Source organism: Pecten maximus, chromosome 18, assembly GCF_902652985.1.
Source record: "Pecten maximus chromosome 18, xPecMax1.1, whole genome shotgun sequence".
NCBI classification, from domain to species: domain Eukaryota; kingdom Metazoa; phylum Mollusca; class Bivalvia; order Pectinida; family Pectinidae; genus Pecten; species Pecten maximus.
The window spans coordinates 13,566,477-13,589,308 of NC_047032.1; the positions used below are offsets into that span (position 1 = coordinate 13,566,477).

Below are 22,832 nucleotides of genomic sequence, written 5' to 3' on the forward strand. Positions count from 1 at the left end.
TTGTTAGATGTTACAACCATTAGAATACCGACACCAGTTCCGTTATGATACCATCAGTGTCGGGAGATGGCTTCAAACCTCCACTTTAATTTTCCCCTGTATAGCTCAAAGGTAGCGATATTTCATTTCCTGTTGAAATTCTGAATCTGTATAGTGTACCAGAGCAGTATTCAGCGGCGTTTATGTATGAAGTTCAGACTATGTATCGTAGTGGTATTCAGCGAAGTTTGAACTGTGTACTGTACTGAGAAGTATTTAGCGAAGTTTGAACTGTGTACTGTACTTAGAAGTATTCGGCGAAGTTTGAACTGTGTACTGTACTGAGAAGTATTCAGCGAAGTTTGGACTGTGTACTGTACTGAGAAGTATTCAGCGAAGTTTGAACTGTGAACTGTACTGAGAAGTATTCAGCGAAGTTTGGACTGTGTACCCTACTGAGAAGTATTCAGCGAAGTTTGGACTGTACTGTACTGAGAAGTATTCAGCGAAGTTTGAACTGTGTACCGTACTGAGAAGTATTCAGCGAAGTTTGGACTGTGTACTGAGAAGTATTCAGCGAAGTTTGGACTGTACTGTTCTGAGAAGTATTCAGCGAAGTTTGGACTCTGTACTGTACTGAGAAGTATTCAGCGAAGTTTGGACCGTGTACTGTACTGAGAAGTATTCAGCGAAGTTTAAAATGTGTACTGTACTGAGAAGTATTCAGCGAAGTTTGGACCGTGTACTGTACTGAGAAGTATTTAGCGAAGTTTGGACCGTGTACTGTACTGAGAAGTATTCAGCGAAGTTTGGACTGTGTACTGTACTGAGAAGTATTCAGCGAAGTTTGGACTGTGTACTGTACTGAGAAGTATTCAGCGAAGTTTGGACCGTGTACTGTACTGAGAAGTATTCAGCGAAGTTTAAAATGTGTACTGTACTGAGAAGTATTCAGCGAAGTTTGGACCGTGTACTGTACTGAGAAGTATTTAGCGAAGTTTGGACCGTGTACTGTACTGAGAAGTATTCAGCGAAGTTTGGACCGTGTACTGTACTGAGAAGTATTCAGCGAAGTTTGGACTGTGTACTGTACTGTGAAGTATTCAGCGAAGTTTGAACTGTGTACTGTACCGAGAAGTATTCAGCGAAGTTTGAACTGTGTACTGTACTGAGAAGTATTTAGCGAAGTTTGGACTGTGTACTGTACTGAGAAGTATTCAGCGAAGTTTGGACTGTACTGTACCGAGAAGTATTTAACGAAGTTTACAGTGTATCGGAGTTTTATTCATCGAAGTCAGACTCTGTGTACAGTATCAAAGCGGTATTTAGTGAAGTTTGGACTTCCTATATCGATCAGTATTGGAGGAAGTTTGGTCAGAGCAGTATTAGAGGATGCACACTGCATTAACTTCATACACGCGTGTGCTTGAACGTCCTAATTTATTTGATAATTAAACTGCTGTGTATTTCAGCACTTCTCCGTCAGTTTTTCTCTTTAGCTTTAATGTTTACAAATACTATGACACAGGTTGTGGTAACACTTTCTACATTGAACACTTATCATATCTTGTACTGAAGAAGTGAAATCCGGTAGGCAGGTAAGGTAATTTATAGGAGAATGAGCCCAGATCTTGCTATAGGTCTATCCACAAGTTCAAGAGGCCTTGACGGCAACCGTTGAACCGTATAACAAATGACACTAATTTCTGCATGCTTTGAGATTTTGAGCGGTACATTTACCACTTGTTGCAAATCTCACTGCAATACGTTTTTGTATTGAAGCTTCTTATTTAAAAAAACAACACTTTCCTTATTGGGTACAAGGCAGAACATTTTTAAAATACCCATAGTTATAATAAAATAATAAAGCTAAATAGCTTATTTATTGGCAAAAACTATCTAGTACAGCTTCTTAATGCTAAAAACAAGTTTCCCCTGACCTCATCTTGTGTGATAACGAAAACATGAGCTATAAGTATTATGACATTGTTATTGGTATTAGATAATCCTCATTTGGGAAATCGTTTCCATTTTCATTCTAAATAGGAAATCTAGTTTTTCATATTCATTTGAATTAATGACTTGTTGATTTTCTTTGACTTAGGATGATAGTATGTTACTGACGTGTTCAATGTGTTTTTTTCTGATTTAACCAAACAATCTTAATCAGCTTGAAATTGAAGATATATGTCTTTCGTGATGGTAATATAAGCTTAAAGGTTAAAAATCCTCATCTATGGTTCTCTTTACTGAATATGTTGCATTTTGTACAATATTTGTACACTATTTTTACGTTAATTGTATCTGATAAATTTGCGTTGTACATTAATTGTTGTATTTATGAATCACGACTATTTCATGTCCTTTATAATGATACGTGAAGTTTATTCTGTGTATATAATAATGTATTGTGTGTACAGACAACAGCTAAATCAGAATCACTACATTATCTAGACAAATTAAAATATGCTATCAAAATTTTTGCTCTCTCTTCTTCCTCTGAGGTTATTACAGGGGTCAGTGCTTAAACAAGTCGAGTTGATTTTCATCAGTCTAACTAAAGACTTCGCAGAACCCTTCCACCTGGAATCCATCTCTACGATTAAGTTAGCTCTTCCAACTGGATTGCTTTTACCCCTTCCAAATACTTGATGAAAATCCAATTCTATGATATACTGCAGTTAGCAAATCCGTTTAATGGCGACTAGAAAAATACATTTGTATACGTTAAACTATTCTAAACTAACATTCGTAAACCCAAAAAATAATTTGTAAACCACAACTTGCAAAATCTTCCCGACAAGAACCATGGATTAGTAATCCAGCATTTTATATGATATGATTTGCAATTTTCTTTATCTCATTTCCTGTAGTCTATCTGCATATGTACAATCTTGATCTTCACTCTTTATCCAATCCTTTATGTTGCAAATACAAATTACTTTTTTTCTCTATATTTTCAAACTAATGTAACCCGAATTTCAAATTACTTTCATGGAGACGGTTTTACATTCTGGTCCTGAAATTGTTCATTCCTGCAGTTTAATTGTTCCTAATTACTGTAATATTCACTCGCATCCCAATTCTCGTAGATTGTTAACAGTCCTCGTATATGTTACCTTTTAACTAGTCCCGTAAGTTTATAATCCTGAGACCTAGCGTTGTTCAAAGTCCCGTAAGTTGATAGTCCTGAGAGATGCTGAGAGTCCCGTCAGGTTATAATCCCGAGAGCTGTTCAAAGTCCTGTCAGTTGAAAGTTGCTGAGAGTTGCTGAGAGTCCCGTCAGGTTATAATCCCGAGAGCTGTTCAAAGTCCTGTCAGTTGAGAGTTGCTGACAGTCCCGTCAGGTTATAATCCCGAGAGCTGTTCAAAGTCCTGTCAGTTGAGAGTTGCTGAGAGTCCCTCAAGGTTATAATCCCGAGAGTTGTTCAAAGTCCCGTAAGTTGAGAGTTGCTGAGAGTCCCGTCAGGTTATAATCCCGAGAGCTGTTCAAAGTCCTGTCAGTTGAGAGTTGCTGAGAGTCCCTCAAGGTTATAATCCCGAGAGTTGTTCAAAGTCCCGTAAGCTGAGAGTTGCTGAGAGTCCCGTCAGGTTATAATCCCGAGAGCTGTTCAAAGTCCTGTCAGTTGCTGAGAGTCCCGTTAGTTTATAATCCCGAGAGCTGTTCAAAGTCCTGTCAGTTGCTGAGAGTCCCGTTAGTTTATAATCCCGAGAGCTGTTCAAAGTCCCGTAAGTTGAAAGTCCTGAGAGTTGCTGAGAGTCCCGTCAGGTTATAATCCCGAGAGTTGTTCAAAGTCCCGTAAGTTTATAATCCCGAGAGTTGCTGAGAGTCCCGTCAGGTTATAATCCCGAGAGCTGTTCAAAGTCCCGTAAGTTGAGAGTTGCTGACAGTCCCGTCAGGTTATAATCCCGAGAGCTGTTCAAAGTCCCGTAAGTTGAGAGTTGCTGACAGTCCCGTCAGGTTATAATCCCGAGAGCTGTTCAAAGTCCCGTAAGTTGAGAGTTGCTGACAGTCCCGTCAGGTTATAATCCCGAGAGTTGTTCAAAGTCCTGTATGTTGATAGTTCTGAGAGTTGTTCACAGTCCTGCAAGTAGTTCATAATCATTTTCCTAAATCCTGGATTTGTTCATATTCCTTATATTCTCGTTGGTTCATAGTTGTGTATTTTGTACCTTGGTACGTACCCGATCCAAAATGATGATGGTAGTAACCAGATCTTCCCCATTGTCGTGTTTTGCTCTTCATTGTTGTTGGTCATAGACTTCCCTCTAATTGCAAAGTCTGCTTGCATTCTCTAGACTCATTAGTTTTTCACACTTCGCCTAAGTTTGGAGTTTGTTCATTCCTAGAAGTTGATGGCGACACAGCAGACTTGGGTATTAATGTCACGTCTTTAATGATGTTGGTGATGATTAGAACTGACGATAATATGTAGAAAGTGCCACTCGCGTAACACACGTGCAACCCCCAGGACAGCACGTACTTCTCTACTGGGATCATGTTCTTAGGGTTGAATGCTTCAACGCTTAGAATACTCTTATAGTTCTTTTTGTAGGTCTGGGCGCCAAAAATAGTTGTAACTGCTGAAAGGGAAATAAATACAGTGGAGTTATAAAGTTGTATAGTTTAAATAATAGAGTAACCACAGGTCTTTAGTAAAGGACAGCTCCATAGTGTAAGGAAATGAGCTCCCGTAGTTCCGGATTTTATCTCTTGGTAACGAATATCTCCTATCTCCTCGGCAGTTCCTTCTGACATTAAGTTGGCACCCACTTGTATTACGAGACATGTTATCACACAGAAATAGTAATAGATAAATGGTGACAATCTATAGTTTTACAAGCAATATAATCCCCTCAGAAAACTTCATTTTGATCCGCCATTGTAAAGTCACAGCTATCAGGCGAAGGTAGTGTTTTGTTCTTAGGAAATGCATAAAACCCTCTTTATTTAAGGATAAAAATGAATATATTCTATATGTTGTGGAGATTATATAACAAAAAAAGTACCCTTAATAACCCGCGTCGGTCAACGATATAGGAATCATTCGCTAATTAGAAGTCATTTCTAGATCAGTTTTCACGAAATCATGTTTTCGCAAACATGTCTCAAGGGGTTAGTTCGCGAAATCTAAATGAATTACAATATATATACAAATTAATCCTTATAACTTAATCTACTGTACACCATCCCTATGGAAATTCACATTTATTCACGGACTCTTTTCTCTCAGAAATCATTGCGCCGCTGTATCATCCAATCTAAAGCGACGTTACAAACGGCAATGTCTTTAACATTAATGGCTGATAACAGGAATGTTCCTGCCAATGGAAATTCAATCTTGTCTGTAATAAGCATTGTTCTGACATTATATAAATCAAAGTATCTGTAACTTTTAACAAACATTCAAAAGTGTCATCTATGTTTTAACAAATGACCAAGACCGGACATGACCTACCAGAGGAACACGTAAGCAGAACTGCTAGAACATAACACGTGACCAGAAGGGCCCGTCTCCTTGACAACACTTTAACGGAGGCTGTAGCGATGACCAGAAAAAGAGCAAGCACACCAGTTCCCAGGGCACTGAGTTCCATTCTCACAATAATAGCCTTCCACCCTGTAATTCAAGTAGAATTAGAGATTACATGATATAGCCTTTATGTGGTGTACATACTTTAAAGTTTGATTTAGTATATAATAGTTTAGTTACGAGAACAAATATGAATGGAGAACAAGGATGATGAAGCGTAGAAACAGATCTGGGAGTATGGAAAACAACAATGAAATACGAGAGGTTGCAAAGAAAAATAATTTAGTTCAGGGAACAGAGGATTTAGTTTAAAGAATAGATACTTGAGCTTGGAGAACAAAAATAATATTCAGTTTAGAGAACAGACACTTAAGGACAGCAAGAATCATTCAGTATAGGATATAGATACGAGATTATGGCGAGAACATATTTTAGTTTGGGAAAAAGAAGAGGTTGGAGAGAAAAAATGATTTAGTTAAGAGAAAAGGTATGAATGATTGGAGATTTGATTTGATTAAGAAAATAATAACGAAAGTACGGAGAGCAAAACATATTTATTTAGATCAATAAGTATGAGAATATGGTGTTGATTTAGTTCAGAGAATAGATATGAAGGGATGCAGAGCAAAAACTATTCAGTTCATAGTATAGATAAGTTAGGAGAGGAAGAATGATTTAAGGAGAGGAAGAATGATTTAATAGAGAGAGCAGATATGAGGATAGGAAGAGCAACATGAATTTAGAGAATTAATATGTGTGTGTGAAGAGTGAAATCAATTACAGTGTAATTTAGAGAATTAATATGTGTGTGTGAAGAGTGAAATCAATTACAGTGTAATTTAGAGAATTAATATATGTGTGTGTGTGAAGAGTGAAATCAATTACAGTGTAATTTAGAGAATTAATATGTGTGTGTGAAGAGTGAAATCAATTACAGTGTAATTTAGAGAATTAATATATGTGTGTGTGAAGAGTGAAATCAATTACAGTGTAATTTAGAGAACTAATATGTGTGTGTGAAGAGTGAAATCAATTACAGTGTAATTTAGAGAATTAATATGTGTGTGTGTGAAGAGTGAAATCAATTACAGTGTAATTTAGAGAATTAATATGTGTGTGTGTGAAGAGTGAAATCAATTACAGTGTAATTTAGAGAACTAATATGTGTGTGTGAAGAGTGAAATCAATTACAGTGTAATTTAGAGAATTAATATGTGTGTGTGTGAAGAGTGAAATCAATTACAGTGTAATTTAGAGAACTAATATGTGTGTGTGAAGAGTGAAATCAATTACAGTGTAATTTAGAGAATTAATGTGTGTGTGTGAAGAGTGAAATCAATTACAGTGTAATTTAGAGAATTAATATATGTGTGTGTGAAGAGTGAAATCAATTACAGTGTAATTTAGAGAATTAATATGTGTGTGTGTGAAGAGTGAAATCAATTACAGTGTAATTTAGAGAATTAATATATGTGTGTGTGAAGAGTGAAATCAATTACAGTGTAATTTAGAGAATTAATATGTGTGTGTGTGAAGAGTGAAATCAATTACAGTGTAATTTAGAGAATTAATATGTGTGTGTGTGAAGAGTGAAATCAATTACAGTGTAATTTAGAGAATTAATATGTGTGTGTGAAGAGTGAAATCAATTACAGTGTAATTTAGAGAATTAATATGTGTGTGTGTGAAGAGTGAAATCAATTACAGTGTAATTTAGAGAATTAATATGTGTGTGTGTGAAGAGTGAAATCAATTACAGTGTAATTTAGAGAATTAATATATGTGTGTGTGAAGAGTGAAATCAATTACAGTGTAATTTAGAGAATTAATATGTGTGTGTGTGAAGAGTGAAATCAATTACAGTGTAATTTAGAGAATTAATATATGTGTGTGTGAAGAGTGAAATCAATTACAGTGTAATTTAGAGAATTAATATGTGTGTGTGAAGAGTGAAATCAATTACAGTGTAATTTAGAGAATTAATATGTGTGTGTGAAGAGTGAAATCAATTACAGTGTAATTTAGAGAATTAATATGTGTGTGTGAAGAGTGAAATCAATTACAGTGTAATTTAGAGAACTAATATGTGTGTGTGAAGAGTGAAATCAATTACAGTGTAATTTAGAGAATTAATGTGTGTGTGTGAAGAGTGAAATCAATTACAGTGTAATTTAGAGAATTAATATGTGTGTGTGAAGAGTGAAATCAATTACAGTGTAATTTAGAGAATTAATATGTGTGTGTGAAGAGCGAAATCAATTACAGTGTAATTTAGAGAACTAATATGTGTGTGTGAAGAGTGAAATCAATTACAGTGTAATTTAGAGAACTAATATGTGTGTGTGAAGAGTGAAATCAATTACAGTGTAATTTAGAGAACTAATATGTGTGTGTGAAGAGTGAAATCAATTACAGTGTAATTTAGAGAACTAATATGTGTGTGTGAAGAGTGAAATCAATTACAGTGTAATTTAGAGAACTAATATGTGTGTGTGAAGAGTGAAATCAATTACAGTGTAATTTAGAGAACTAATATGTGTGTGTGAAGAGCGAAATCAATTACAGTGTAATTTAGAGAACTAATATGTGTGTGTGAAGAGCGAAATCAATTACAGTGTAATTTAGAGAACTAATATGTGTGTGTGAAGAGTGAAATCAATTACAGTGTAATTTAGAGAACTAATATGTGTGTGTGAAGAGTGAAATCAATTACAGTGTAATTTAGAGAACTAATATGTGTGTGTGAAGAGTGAAATCAATTACAGTGTAATTTAGAGAACTAATATGTGTGTGTGAAGAGTGAAATCAATTACAGTGTAATTTAGAGAATTAATATGTGTGTGTGAAGAGTGAAATCAATTACAGTGTAATTTAGAGAATTAATATGTGTGTGTGAAGAGTGAAATCAATTACAGTGTAATTTAGAGAAAAACAACAGAGTACGGAGAGTAAAAATGATTTGCAATAGAGCATATGAAAGGATAGTTCAGTTTAGAGAATAGAATCGACGATATGCAGAGAACGGATACTTTGGTTTAGAGAATATATATGAGGTTATAGAGATATAGGATACTTTAGTTTAGAGTATAGATATGGGGGTATAGAGATATAGGATACTTTAGTTTAGAGTATAGATGTGGGGTTATAGAGAGTAAGGATACTTTAGAGTATAGATATGGGGGTATATAGAGTAAGGCTACTTTAGTTTAGAGAATAGATATGGGGATATAGAGAGTAAGGATACTTTAGTTTAGAGTATAGATATGGGGGTATATAGAGTAAGGATACTTTAGTTTAGAGTATAGATATGGGGGTATAGAGAGTAAGGCTACTTTAGTTTAGAGTATAGATATGGGGGTATAGAGAGTAAGGATACTTTAGTTTATAGTATAGATATGGAGGTATGGAGAGTAAGGATACTTTAGTTTAGAGTATAGATATGGGGGTATGGAGAGTAAGGATACTTTAGTTTAGAGTATAGATATGGAGGTATAGAGAGTAAGGATACTTTAGTTTAGAGTATAGATGTGGGGGTAAAGAGATATAGGATACTTTAGTTTAGAGTATAGATATGGGGGTATAGAGAGTAAGGATACTTTGGTTTAGAGTATTGATATGGGGGTATAGAGATATAGGATACTTTAGTTTAGAGTATAGATATGGGGGTATAGAGAGTAAGGATACTTTAGTTTAGAGTATAGATATGGGGGTATAGAGAGTAAGGATACTTTAGTTTAGAGTATAGATATGGGGATATAGAGAGTAAGGATACTTTGGTTTAGAGTATAGATATGGGGGTATAGAGATATGGGATACTTCAGTTTAGCGTATAGATATGGGGGTATAGAGAGTAAGGATACTTTAGTTTAGAGTATAGATATAGGGGTTTAGAGATATAGGATACTTTAGTTTAGAGTATAGATATGGGGGTATAGAGAGTAAGGATACTTTAGTTTAAAGTATAGATATGGGGGTATAGAGAGTAAGGATACTTTAGTTTAGAGTATAGATATGGGGTTATAGAGAGTTGTAAGGATATTTTAGTTTAGAGTATAGATATGGGGGTATAGAGAGTAAGGATACTTTAGTTTATAGTATAGATATTGGGGTATAGAGATATGGGATACTTTAGTTTAGAGTATAGATATGGGGATATAGAGAGTAAGGATACTTTGGTTTACAGTATAGATATCGGGGTATAGAGAGTAAGTATACTTTAGTTTAAAGTATAGATATGGGGTTATAGAGAGTAAGGATACTTTGGTTTAGAGTATAGATATGGGGGCATAGAGAGTAAGGATACTTTAGTTTAGAGTATAGATATGGGGGGTATAGAGAGTAAGGATATTTTAGTTTAGAGTATAGATATGGGGGTATAGAGAGTAAGGATACTTTAGTTTAGAGTATAGATATGGGGGTATAGAGAGTAAGGATACTTTAGTTTAGAGTATAGATATGGGGGTATAGAGAGTAAGGATACTTTAGTTTAGAGTATAGATATGGGGTATAGAGATATAGGATACTTTAGTTTACAGTATAGATATGGGGGTATAGAGAGTAAGGATACTTTGGTTTAGAGTATAGATATGGGGGTGTAGAGAGTAAGGATACTTTAGTTTAGAGTATAGATATGGGGGTATAGAGAGTACTGATACTTTAGTTTAGAGTATAGATATGGGGGTATAGAGAGTTAGGATACTTTAGTTTAGAGTATATATATGGGGTATAGAGAGTTAGGATACTTTAGTTTAGAGTATAGATATGAGGGTATAGAGAGTAAGGATACTTTAGTTTAGAGTATAGATATGGGGGTATAGAGAGTAAGGGTACTTTAGTTTAGAGTATAGATATGGGGGTATAGAGAGTAAGGATACTTTAGTTTAGAGTATAGATATGGGGGTATAGAGAGTAAGGATACTTTAGTATAGAGAATAGATATGGGGGTATAGAGAGTAAGGATACTTTAGTTTAGAGTATAGATATGGGGGTATAGAGAGTATGGCTACTTTAGTTTAGAGTATAGATGTGGGGGTATAGAGAGTAAGGATACTTTAGTTTAGAGTATAGATATGGGGGTATAGAGAGTAAGGGTACTTTAGTTGAGAGTATAGATATGGGGGTATAGAGAGTAAGGATACTTTAGTTTAGAGTATAGATATGGGGTATAGAGAGTAAGGATACTTTAGTTTAGAGTATAGATATGGGGGGTATAGAGAGTAAGGATACTTTAGTTTAGAGTATATATATGGGGGTATAGAGATATAGGATACTTTACTTTAGAGTATAGATATGGAGGTATAGAGAGTAATGATACTTTAGTTTAGAGTATAGATATGGAGGTATAGAGAGTAATGATACTTTAGTTTAGAGTATAGATATGGGGGTATAGAGATATAGGATACTTTACTTTAGAGTATAGATATGGAGGTATAGAGAGTAATGATACTTTAGTTTAGAGTATAGATATGGAGGTATAGAGAGTAATGATACTTTAGTTTAGAGTATAGATATGGAGGTATAGAGAGTAATGATACTTGAGTTTAGAGTATAGATATGGGGGTATAGAGATATAGGATACTTTCGTTTAGAGTATAGATATGGGGGTATAGAGAGTAAGGATACTTTAGTTTAGAGTATAGATATGGGGGTATAGAGAGTAAGAATACTTTAGTTTAGAGTATAGATATGGGGGTATAGAGATATAGGATACTTTAGTTTAGAGTATAGATATGGGGTTATAGAGAGTAAGGATACTTTAGTTTAGAGTATAGATATGGGGGTATAGAGAGTAAGGATACTTTAGTTTAGAGTATAGATATGGGGGTATAGACAGTAAGGATACTATAGTTTAGAGTATAGATATGGGGGTATAGAGATATAGGATACTTTAGTTCAGAGTATAGATATTGGGGTATAGAGAGTAAGGATACTTTAGTTTAGAGTATAGATATGGGGATATAGAGAGTAATGATACTTTAGTTTAGAGTATAGATATGGGGTATAGAGAGTAAGGATACTTTAATTTAGAGTATAGATATGGGGTATAGAGAGTAAGGATACTTGAGTTTAGAGTATAGATATCGGGGTATAGAGGGCAAGGATACTTTAGTTTAGAGTATAGATATGGGGGTATAGAGAGTAGGGATACTTTAGTTTAGAGTATAGATATGGGGGTATAGAGAGTAAGGATACTTTAGTTTAGAGTATAGATATGGGGGTATAGAGAGTAAGGATACTTTAGTTTACAGTATAGATATGGGGGTATAGAGAGTAAGGATACTTTAGTTTAGAGTATAGATATGGGGGTATAGAGAGTAAGGATACTTTAGTTTAGAGTATATATATGGGGGTATAGAGAGTGAGGATACTTTAGTTTAGAGTATAGATATGGGGGTATAGAGAGTAATGTTACTTTAGTTTAGAGTATAGATATGGGGATATAGAGAGTAAGGATACGTTAGTTTAGAGTATAGATATGGGGGTATAGAGAGTAAGGGTACTATAGTTTAGAGTATAGATATGGGGGTATAGAGAGTAAAGGTACTTTAGTTTAGAGTATAGATATGGGGGTATAGAGATATAGGATACTTTAGTTTAGAGTATAGATATGGGGGTATAGAGAGTAAGGATACTTTATTTTAGAGTATAGATATGAGGTTATAGAGAGTAAGGATACATTAATTTAGAGTATAGATATGGGGGTATAGAGATATAGGATACTTTAGTTTAGAGTATAGATATGGGGGTATAGAGAGTAAGGATACTTTAGTTTAGAGTATAGATATGAGGTTATAGAGAGTAAGGATACTTTAGTTTAGAGTATAGATATGGGGGTATAGAGAGTAAGGATACTTTAGTTTAGAGTATAGATATGGGGGTATAGAGAGTAAGGATACTATAGTTTAGACTATAGATATGGGGTTATAGAGAGTAAGGATACTTTAGTTTATAGTATAGATATGGGGGTATAGAGAGTAAGGATACTTTAGTTTAGAGTATAGATATGGGGGTATAGAGAGTAAGGATACTTTAGTTTACAGTGTAGATATGGGGGTATAGAGAGTAAGGATACCTTAGTTTAGAGTATAGATATGGGGGTATAGAGAGTAAGGGTACTTTAGTTTAGAGTATAGATATGGGGGTATAGAGAGTAGGGATACTTTAGTTTAGAGTATAGATATGGAGGTATAGAGAGTAAGGATACTTTGGTTTAGAGTATAGATATGGGGGTATAGAGATATAGGATACTTTAGTTTAGAGTATAGATATGGAGGTATAGAGAGTAAGGATACTTTAGTTTAGAGTATAGATATGGGGGTATAGAGAGTAAGGATACTTTAGTTTACAGTGTAGATATGGAGGTATAGAGAGTAAGGATGCTTTAGTTTAGAGTATAGATATGGGGGTATAGAGAGTAAGGATGCTTTAGTTTAGAATATAGATATGGAGGTATAGAGAGTGAGGATTCTTTAGTTTAGAGTATAGGTATGGGGGTATATAGAGTAAGGATACTTTAGTTTAGAGTATAGATATGGGGGTATAGATAGTAAGGATACTTTAGTTTAGAGTATAGATATGGGGGTATAGAGATATAGGATACTTTAGTTTAGAGTATAGATATGGGGTTATAGAGAGTAAGGATACTTTAGTTTAGAGTATAGATATGGGGGTATAGAGAGTAAGGATACTTTAGTTTAGAGTATAGATATGGGGGTATATAGAGTAAGGATACTTTAGTTTAGAGTATAGATATGGGGATATAGAGAGTAATGATACTTTAGTTTAGAGTATAGATATGGGGGTATAGAGAGTAAGGATACTTTAGTTTAGAGTATAGATATGGGGGTATAGAGAGTAAGGATACTTTAGTTTAGAGTATAGATATGGGGTATAGGGAGTAAGGATACTTGAGTTTAGAGTATAGATATGGGGGTATAGAGGGCAAGGATACTTTAGTTTAGAGTATAGATATGGGGGTATAGAGAGTAGGGATACTTTAGTTTAGAGTATAGATATGGGGGTATAGAGAGTAGGGATACTTTAGTTTAGAGTATAGATATGGGGGTATAGAGAGTAAGGATACTTTAGTTTAGAGTATAGATATGGGGGTATAGAGAGTAAGGATACTTTAGTTTATAGTATAAATACGGGGGTATAGAGAGTGAGGATACTTTAGTTTAGAGTATAGATATGGGGGTATAGAGAGTAATGATACTTTAGTTTAGAGTATAGATATGGGGTATAGAGAGTAAGGATACTTGAGTTTAGAGTATAGATATGGGGGTATAGAGAGTGAGGATACATTAGTTTAGAGTATAGATATGGGGGTATAGAGAGTAAGGATACTTTAGTTTACAGTATAGATATGGGGGTATAGAGAGTAAGAATACTTTAGTTTAGAGTATAGATATTGGGATATAGAGATATAGGATACCTTAGTTTAGAGTATAGATATCGGGGTATAGAGAGTAAGGATACTTTAGTTTAGAGTATAGATATGGGGGTATAGAGAGTAAGGATACTTTAGTTTAGAATATAGATATTGGGGTATAGAGAGTAAGGATACTATAGTTTAGAGTATAGATATGGGGGGGTATAGAGAGTAAGGATACTATAGTTTAGAGTATAGATATGGGGTTATAGAGAGTTAGGATACTTTGGTTTAGAGTATAGATATGGGGGTATAGAGATATAGGATACTTTGGTTTAGAGTATAGATATGGGGGTATAGAGAGTAAGGATACTTTAGTTTAGAGTATAGATATGGGGGTATAGAGAGTAAGGATACTTTAGTTTAGAGTATAGTTTTGGGGGTATAGAGAGTAAGGATACTTTTGTTTAGAGTATAGATATGGGGGTATAGAGAGTAAGGGTACTTTAGTTTAGAGTATAGATATGGGGGTATAGAGAGTAAGGGTACTTTAGTTTAGAGTGTAGATATGGGGGTATAGAGAGTAAGGGTACTTTAGTTTAGAGTATAGATATGGGGGTATAGAGAGTAAGGATACTTTAGTTTAGAATATAGATATGAGGGTATATAGAGTAAGGATACTTTAGTTTAGAGTATAGATATGGGGGTATAGAGATATAGGATACTTTAGTTTAGAGTATAGATATGGGGGTATAGAGATATAGGATACTTTAGTTTAGAGTATAGATATGGGGGTATAGAGAGTAAGGATACTTTAGTTTAGAGTATAGATATGGGGGTATAGAGAGTAAGGATACTTTAGTTTAGAGTATAGATATGGAGGTATAGAGAGTAGGGATACTTTAGTTTAGAGTATAGATATGGGGGTATAGAGAGTAAGGATACTTTAGTTTAGAGTATAGATATGGGGGTATAGAGATATAGGATACTTTAGTTTAGAGTATAGATATTGGAGAATGTCAGGAAACCTAAACCACTCGGCCACTTCGGCCTCTGAATGGGAAGGATATAACGCTATAAATTGGTTATGATAAAGTCCTTTGTAGACAGTATCTATCATAAATAGTCCGATTTAATACCGAGGTAAAACGGATATATTTTCTGGTATAGAAAGCATGCATTTTCTTATATCTAGTTTTATCTTATATAGAAAACATGCATTGTGAAGTATGATCTAGTACATAAAGCATGCATTATTTTAGCATAAAGTACTAATATCATCTAGTATTATTTGATATAGAGTACATACATTATCTTATATCATCTAGTATGTAATTTCTGACGTAGAAAACATGCATTATGAAGTATAATCTAGTATAGGAAACATGTATTATCTAGTATGAAGCACATACATTATCTAATATCATCTAGTTAATGTAGGCAACGCTATTTATCACAGTTTTAGAAAATGTGTATCAACCTATTTTAGTATCTATCATTATTTCCTGTTAATAAAAACAACTAAAACACATAGATATAATAATGTATACTATGATAAAGAATGAATACGTATTCCAGATATGTTAATAGGACCCATGTAGAAACAAAAAGAGAAAACCAATTGTAAACAAACAGCTATTTTCTATATAAAACGACGGCAAAAAATAACCCAAATAAATGTACACACAGACTATTGAAAACGCGCAATTATACTAAGACCAAGGGTTCCCCAAGTGTAACCGTCTTATGGTCTTTGTCAAAACCAGACCTAATTTACGACATAATAGTCATCTTCATCAATACAGATAGACCACTATATAAATCCTTAGTAAGATAATACTACTTAGATAATAAATAAGTTATGTTCTTATATTTGTATTTGGTTAATCAACTATTTGGTGAAATTACGACATTACGAGTGTTTTCCATATTGTGAATTAGCTGTATTAGTCATTTTGCAGAAGAAGTTACATGAGTTGTACGTTTGATTAAAAAGGCAATGGGAATTTATTTAACTATTTGCCATCACAAAGTGCTCTCTGCAAAACTTCTATAAAAAGTGATTATTGTTAAAAAGTAAGAAATGATACGGGTTTGTATTGTTCATTACGTAAGTATTCATCGCAAGGTGTAAAAGTTGGAATATATTTCAATAGAATATCATTCTTGTTATTTTGATTTCTAAGATATTATCTGGTATAACTTGAATGCTTAATTATACATATATATCTACATGTAGTTGTTATCGTTTTTGTTTTGTTTTTGTTGTTGTTTGTTTTTGCTGTTTATTTATTTTTTTTACTGTTTTACATTCTTACCATTGTGCAGTATTTTTGGAAGCAATCCCTCCCGGATATCTTTATCCTTTATTTCATCATGAACCGTCCACAGATTCTGGTACAGTCTAATTCGGGATCCAAAATACGGTGTGTCAAAAATATCCCATTCCGGAGACACAATGCCAACTACTTGTAGTATATTCGCCAAACACAGCGCTAATCCAGTCACTGTGATTAGTATTTTCGATTCTAAAATTAGCTTTTTGAAAGATTTACAACACATTGTCATAAATAATTAAGTGGCTTTCGTATATCCGAATCGAGAAATTTAAATGATTTAAATAAAAAATAAGATATTAGTTGTGCATCCTAAAACGCCGCGGTCCCTAAATAAAACTTAACTAATCCGCTCCTTATGTCCACTGACGCAGAAATATCCTCTATCGCTTTAGATTTCTTTTCCTCAAATCACCATGTCTGTCGAAAATAAAAATCCGGAAAATTGCCAGATGTATTAATTTACAATTTTAACCAGGATATTCCGTATAAAAACGGATCGCTTCTATGACTGGAACAATCCTCCACTGGCAATATTTCAGATATTCTCGCGATCGATCTAACTTACACAGTGGTATGGTATCAAATGGGTTATGAGATGTAACGAAGCACCATACTGATTTCTACTTCATTCAAATAGACGAAGTTATGCGAGACCAGCTTAATTCCCCCTAAATTGTTTAGTTTATATTAATAGAAAAAAACTTTTCCAGCACGGTATCCGGATTTCCCCCGGCCACACAACTGTTTAAAATAAAAATAAAAGATGTAATTGAGATTTGATAGAGCTTAGCGAACAAAACATGTCAGTACCTATTTATTTTTGAAACGTCAAGAACGCCATGCTTTTCAACCATAGGCTAAAGGTCAATCAGCCATTGTTTCTCTGTGAGGCAGAGCCCTGAACTTAAACATGACGGCCTTTATCTACTGTAGTAGCCTATATCCGGTATTCGTACAGACGTATTATCTGTTATATGGAGTATTCATTAATCTATAATCTCCCTGGTCACTGATAGTGAGTACAAGGGTACTCCACTGTTGTCAGGTCATTACGAAGTCTAACAAGTTTATTGCACCATATTGAACCACTCTTCTCTTGCTCTTAAATTGTCAAACTTTTAGAGCAAATCTTATAATATACTAAACTACTTATTTGAATGTAAAGTAGTTCCTAAACTAATAAGAAAAGAAACGTCTACCTTTATAGCAAGTTTTGTTGTTATTTTCTATATAAAATAATGAAATTATTTAATCTTGCTTGTTGCATTTTATACTCGCACAAACACGCCTTGTAACGCTTCTGCCATTTTGGTTGTCGCTTAGACCAACGATTTAAACACGCAAATACAAACAAAATATTTCTGTATGTATTTAACTGTTACAAGTTACCAGCTAACAGCCATTTTTGTTACCCACGAACTAATTTGGAAGATTCAAACCACGAAACAAAGTGCACACGAATTCGAACATTTCGTGTTATGCAGTATGCTTAATATGTACATTTCATAATATATTGCCTGATATGAAGCGTTTAAGCACTAAAGAGTTTCTTTTTAATTTCAATAATACGATTTATATATACATGTAGTTATATATATTTATTGGTATTCAGTAAGCCTGTATTAATAAAAACGTTATGAAAGTTACATTGTAGCATATAACCTTAAACCATGCGTCTTTTTAATAAAATAATAACATTTATTGTACTTAATATCAACATTAATCCATTGATTATAAATAAAAACAATTTACTCTTGCTTTTACATTTAATCTGTTTCTTGCTTATAAGAACAATAGAAAAGAACATTACAATGTGTGTCTCGGTCATTTCATTAGAATACTTATAAGGATACCTACAAGCTTATCATCACTAGTATGATATATGTAGTAGGTAAATGTATCTTTACATATACAGGGAGAGGCTAATTCCGTTGATATTGATTCCCGAAAAAAATCCACGAGAGCTTTTATTTATGAACAGCTTTGCTTTGTTTTGAATGACTTTCGAAATACTCGATTGTAGCTTTATTTCTTGTGTGATCGGATACATTTACTTATCCATAGAAAACATGAAAATCACCCCTTGCTGTTTTTTTCCCGCCATTAAGGCTGCTTAAATTTTACATATTTCTTATTTTCAAAAGTTGTTTACTGGGATCTTCTTGCAATCCTCTGAGATGCTGTTTTTTCCCCGACGTCAAGGCTGCTTAAATTTCACATATTTCTTATTTTCAAAGTTTGTTCACTGGGATTTTCTTGCAATCTTCTGAGTTGCTGTTTTTTCCCCGCCATGAAGGCTGCTTAAATTTCACATATTTTTTATTTTCAAAAATCCTCTGAGTTGGTATAGAATATGACGTTATAAAAGTAAGATATTCTGAATGGTTTCATCAAATCAATATTCTTCCTGATCGTCCACTTCATCGCAGGCTGCAACTTCTTCATAGTCCTTCTCAAGTGCAGCCAAATCTTCTCTCGCCTCGGAAAACTCTCCTTCCTCCATCCCCTCCCCAACGTACCAATGGACGAAGGCACGGCGTGCGTACATCAGGTCAAACTTATGATCAAGACGAGCCCAGGCTTCGGCAATAGCAGTAGTGTTACTCAACATACAGACAGCTCTTTGAACTTTAGCAAGATCGCCTCCAGGGATGACAGTGGGAGGCTGGTAGTTGATCCCGACCTTGAAACCTGTTGGGCACCAATCTACAAACTGAATCGATCGCTTGGTTTTGATGGTTCCAATAGCTTTGTTGACATCCTTCGGAACCACATCACCTCGGTATAGCAAGCAGACAGCCATATATTTTCCGTTTCGTGGGTCACATTTCACCATTTGGTTCGATGGCTCAAAACAAGCTGAAGTGATTTCACCTACTCCTAACTGTTCGTTATACGCTTTCTCTGCGGAAATGATAGGAGCGTAAGTTGCTAACGGAAAGTGGATACGCGGATACGGAACAAGATTGGTCTGGAATTCGTTAAGGTCCACATTCAGGGCTCCATCGAATCGAAGGGAGGCTGTTATGGAGCTGACAATCTGGCTGATTATTCTGTTCAAGTTGATATAAGATGGACTTTCAATATCAAGATTACGTTTGCAAATATCGTAGATTGCTTCATTATCAACCATGAATGCGCAGTCAGAATGTTCCAGTGTTGTATGGGTCGTCAGGATTGAGTTGTACGGCTCAACAACGGAAGTGGATACCTGCGGCGCTGGGTATACAGCGAACTCTAACTTTGACTTTTTTCCGTAATCAACGCTCAGCCGTTCCATTAACAAAGACGCGAAACCTGAGCCAGTTCCTCCCCCGAAACTGTGAAAGATCAGGAAACCTTGAAGTCCGGAACAGTTATCTGCTAACTTCCGGACCAAATCCAAGACGGGATCAGCATACTCCTTTCCAATAGTGTAGTGGCCTCTGGCGTAGTTGTTCGCTGCATCCTCCTTTCCAGTTAAGAGGTATTCCGGATGGAACAGCTGGCGGTACTTTCCTGTTCGGACTTCATCTAAAAGTAAGATGTTTACCTTTTAGTCAATATGCATTTGGAAGCTGCAAATGGGTTTTATGATCATTTTCATCCAGATTTGTTTTCGCAACAGTTGCAAATAGTTTTTTCCCAAATTTATGTAAATCCCACGTATTAACCATGTTGTTATAAAGCCGGTTGCTTGATGTGGAGAATCCAGAATACCCAAATACTGCTGACGTGGCTATGCTGGTAGCCCGCATACATTTCTACTCCCAATTTTATACGGTTGATCAGCGTCACATTTATAATAATACAGTAAAAGTGATCTGTTTGCATTGACGAAATCGTGTAGAATTATTTGTCATTTGAACATAAAATGCTAACCAATAAAAACGCTCGTCTTTGATGGGAACTTAACTATGAAGTGTTTTGTCTGTAGAATTTACGTGTCATCTCTTATTCATGAATTGTCTTTCACGATATAGCTTTACGAAACAGGAATTAAAATTAGTACTGATAAGGAATTTTCGTATATACAATGATTTTTTTGCATAAATAATGATTTTTTTGAATAGATAATGAAACTTGAGTATAACTAATGAATTTGAAAAAATATTTATAAATAACGAAAATTTTGTATAGAAAATGAATTAGCGGTCATTTTATCGTTTCTATTCATCTTAATGTTGTTATTATATTGATGGAACTTGTACTATTTTAATTTTGCCAATCAATATTGATTAAAAGAAGTAATTTTACAGTTCATATGCCTGTAAATGTTTTACTGTGATTTTTTTTTTTAAATTCTAAAATTGACTTCGAGTTACATTCAGAGATCATTCCGAATCAAAGTCTGATTTAAGCGTACATCTCCGTACACACCTGAACAAGTCCCGTAGTGATATCATATGTAGAAGGTCAGTTTAGTTAAAAACTGATTACAAACTTCATACGACAAGTATCATATCAATAGCCGGTAAATGTATTGATAACAGGTGCTCTAACGCCACGTCACCAACACTTCAGTTGGGATATGTTTAAACGAGAGAGCGTGTGTTAAGACGAGTGTTGGCCTTAAACAACCCATACAAAATTGAGTCTTTTAAATTGGTATATTGTATCAAGACGCCTTAACGTAAACCCATGTACTTATTATCACTATTTTGAAGTTCATTTCAACAGTAGAAAATTATCGATGTTAAACGAACACCTGTAAGATAGCATTTTCGATGAAAGGCCACAGATTATGAAGCCATCTGTAGCAGTAGAAGAAAATCTTAACCCACCCCTTCTTTGTGAAGTTAACCAGAATTTGAATGGCACTGACCGGCGCCTGTCTCTTTGTCAATTTAATCAGGATTTGAATCGGTCTGGCCGGCACTTGTCTCAAATAATAAGGTTAACTAAGTTCTGAATGAGAATTACCAGCGCCTGTATGTCTATTTGTAAAGTTAACCAGGTTTTGAATGAGGCTGCCCGGCGACTGTCTTATTGTAAAGTTAACCAGGTTTTGAATGAGGCTGCCCGGCGACTGTCTTATTGTAAAATTAACCAGGATTTCAATGAAGCTGCCCGGCGCCTGTCTCATTGTAAAATTAACCAGGATTTCAATGAGGCTGCCCGGCGCCTGTCTCATTGTAAAGTAAATCAGGATTCAATGAGGCTGCCCGGCGCCTGTCTCATTGTAAAGTAAATCAGGATTTCAATGAGGCTGCCCGGCGCCTGTCTCATTGTAAAGTTAAACTGGATTTTAATAAGAATGACCGGCGCTTGTCCTCTTGAAAACATTTAATAATTCCTATTCTTCCTAGTTTGCCTCATCTATCAGTTTTTGCGTTAAAAATAATTTGTAAAGTTACTTGCTGTATATGTGATATAATCGAAATACCTTATCTCATATTTGATAGGTAACACCTTATATACGCCTACTCGGTGTGTCAAATAGGGAAACACTTTATTTTGAAGTAAACGGACTTTCACGTGACAAATATTATACAAATAATGCATATGCATTTCCCCTATCCAACCAGCAACTATGAAAACTTACCAACCACTGTAGGTTCAAGATCAACAAACACAGCCCGAGGCACGTGTTTACCAGATGAGGTCTCACTGAAGAAGGTATCAAATGAGTCATCAGTCTGTCCCTTTTTCTTGTCACCGGCCAACTGACCATTTGGCTGGAGTCCGTGTTCCAGACAGTACAACTCCCAGCAGGCGTTTCCTATCTGGACTCCCGCCTGTCCGACGTGGATACTGATGCATTCACGCTGTAAGGAAAATAAAACGTTTAAAACGACGATCAGCAGAAATAGACATTATTAAAATTCCCACCAGGTACCAAACAGAGAAACGAATTAAGAAAATTGAATTATCAAAAACAGTCTGACGTTTATCCTTATTGTCAGAAAGTCTCTCTGATGACATTCGCTTTGAAGCAATATGATGTTTACTCTCACAACCCTATAATACTTACAATAACAAAGGAAAACGATTTTGTTTACGTAACGGATTGGTATCCCAGCAAGTTCACCCGAAAATGTTATGGATTGGTTTCAAAAAGACATGATAGAATCTAAAATATTGACGAGCCCGGGCTTCACTCTCGGTTAATATTTGAATCTACCTGGTTAGTATATCACCGTATTGACCTCACCAGAGGTTAATAATTGATAAACAAGTTCCTCAGTGAGACAGTCTAAAATTAAGAAGTTTAGAAACGTTCAGAAAAAAACTTACCATTTTGTTGATAAATGAATTGATATATGCTATTAATTAAATCTTCTCGCCTCTCACAGACGTTTAAAGAGCCTGGAAAGTTCTGTGAAGTGACGTCACATATCGTGTGGTATTTATGCATCATAAGAAAACGTACAAAGTATACACACTTCGCACTTGTATTTGAAGAACAGATATTGTAATGTTGAAGTGATAACGACATATGTGATGCATAATTCAGGTAGGCTCAGTCATGAAGATACTAATGCAAATTTAGATATGAATATAATCTAAGCGATAACATACTTATCACGCACATTAACCAATCTAATGGACTCTGTAATGTCGATGATACCATACTAAATAAATATGTATATGAACATGATATTAAGCAATCATAGTTCAACAATGCTG

The 22,832-nt window shown here is 34.9% G+C and overlaps 2 protein-coding genes across 3 annotated transcripts; both read right to left on the minus strand.

Moving 5' to 3' along the window:
- Positions 1–2,818: 2,818 nt before the first annotated feature.
- On the minus strand, positions 2,819–17,441 carry LOC117316866. Of its 2 annotated transcripts, none has more exons than XM_033871651.1 (3): positions 16,203–17,441; positions 5,439–5,600; positions 2,819–4,560 (listed from the first exon to the last, which is right to left on the minus strand). In XM_033871651.1, the coding sequence occupies exons 1-3, from the start codon at positions 16,450–16,452 to the stop codon at positions 4,292–4,294; spliced, it is 681 nt and encodes a 226-aa protein (XP_033727542.1). In that variant the 5' UTR covers positions 16,453–17,441; the 3' UTR covers positions 2,819–4,291. The 2 variants fall into 2 exon arrangements, with proteins under 2 accessions (XP_033727542.1, XP_033727541.1); XM_033871650.1 differs by having other exon boundaries at positions 2,819–4,563.
- A 529-nt stretch (positions 17,442–17,970) lies between these two features.
- On the minus strand, positions 17,971–22,551 carry LOC117316865 (tubulin alpha chain-like). Its single transcript, XM_033871649.1, has 3 exons — positions 22,440–22,551; positions 21,748–21,970; positions 17,971–19,736 (listed from the first exon to the last, which is right to left on the minus strand). The coding sequence occupies exons 1-3, from the start codon at positions 22,440–22,442 to the stop codon at positions 18,619–18,621; spliced, it is 1,344 nt and encodes a 447-aa protein (XP_033727540.1). The 5' UTR covers positions 22,443–22,551; the 3' UTR covers positions 17,971–18,618.
- Positions 22,552–22,832: the final 281 nt, after the last annotated feature.

Coding starts and splice junctions, on each gene's coding strand:
- LOC117316866 (XM_033871650.1), bottom strand. CDS start 16,452: ATGACAATGTGTTGTAAATCTTTCAAAAAGCTAATTTTAGAATCGAAA. Junction 5,601..16,202: donor TCCAAAAATACTGCACAATG/GTAAGAATGTAA, acceptor CTTGAATTACAG/GGTGGAAGGCTATTATTGTG. Junction 4,564..5,438: donor TCTGCTTACGTGTTCCTCTG/GTAGGTCATGTC, acceptor TTTCCCTTTCAG/CAGTTACAACTATTTTTGGC.
- LOC117316865 (XM_033871649.1), bottom strand. Junction 19,737..21,747: donor TCTTGAACCTACAGTGGTTG/GTAAGTTTTCAT, acceptor TCTTACTTTTAG/ATGAAGTCCGAACAGGAAAG.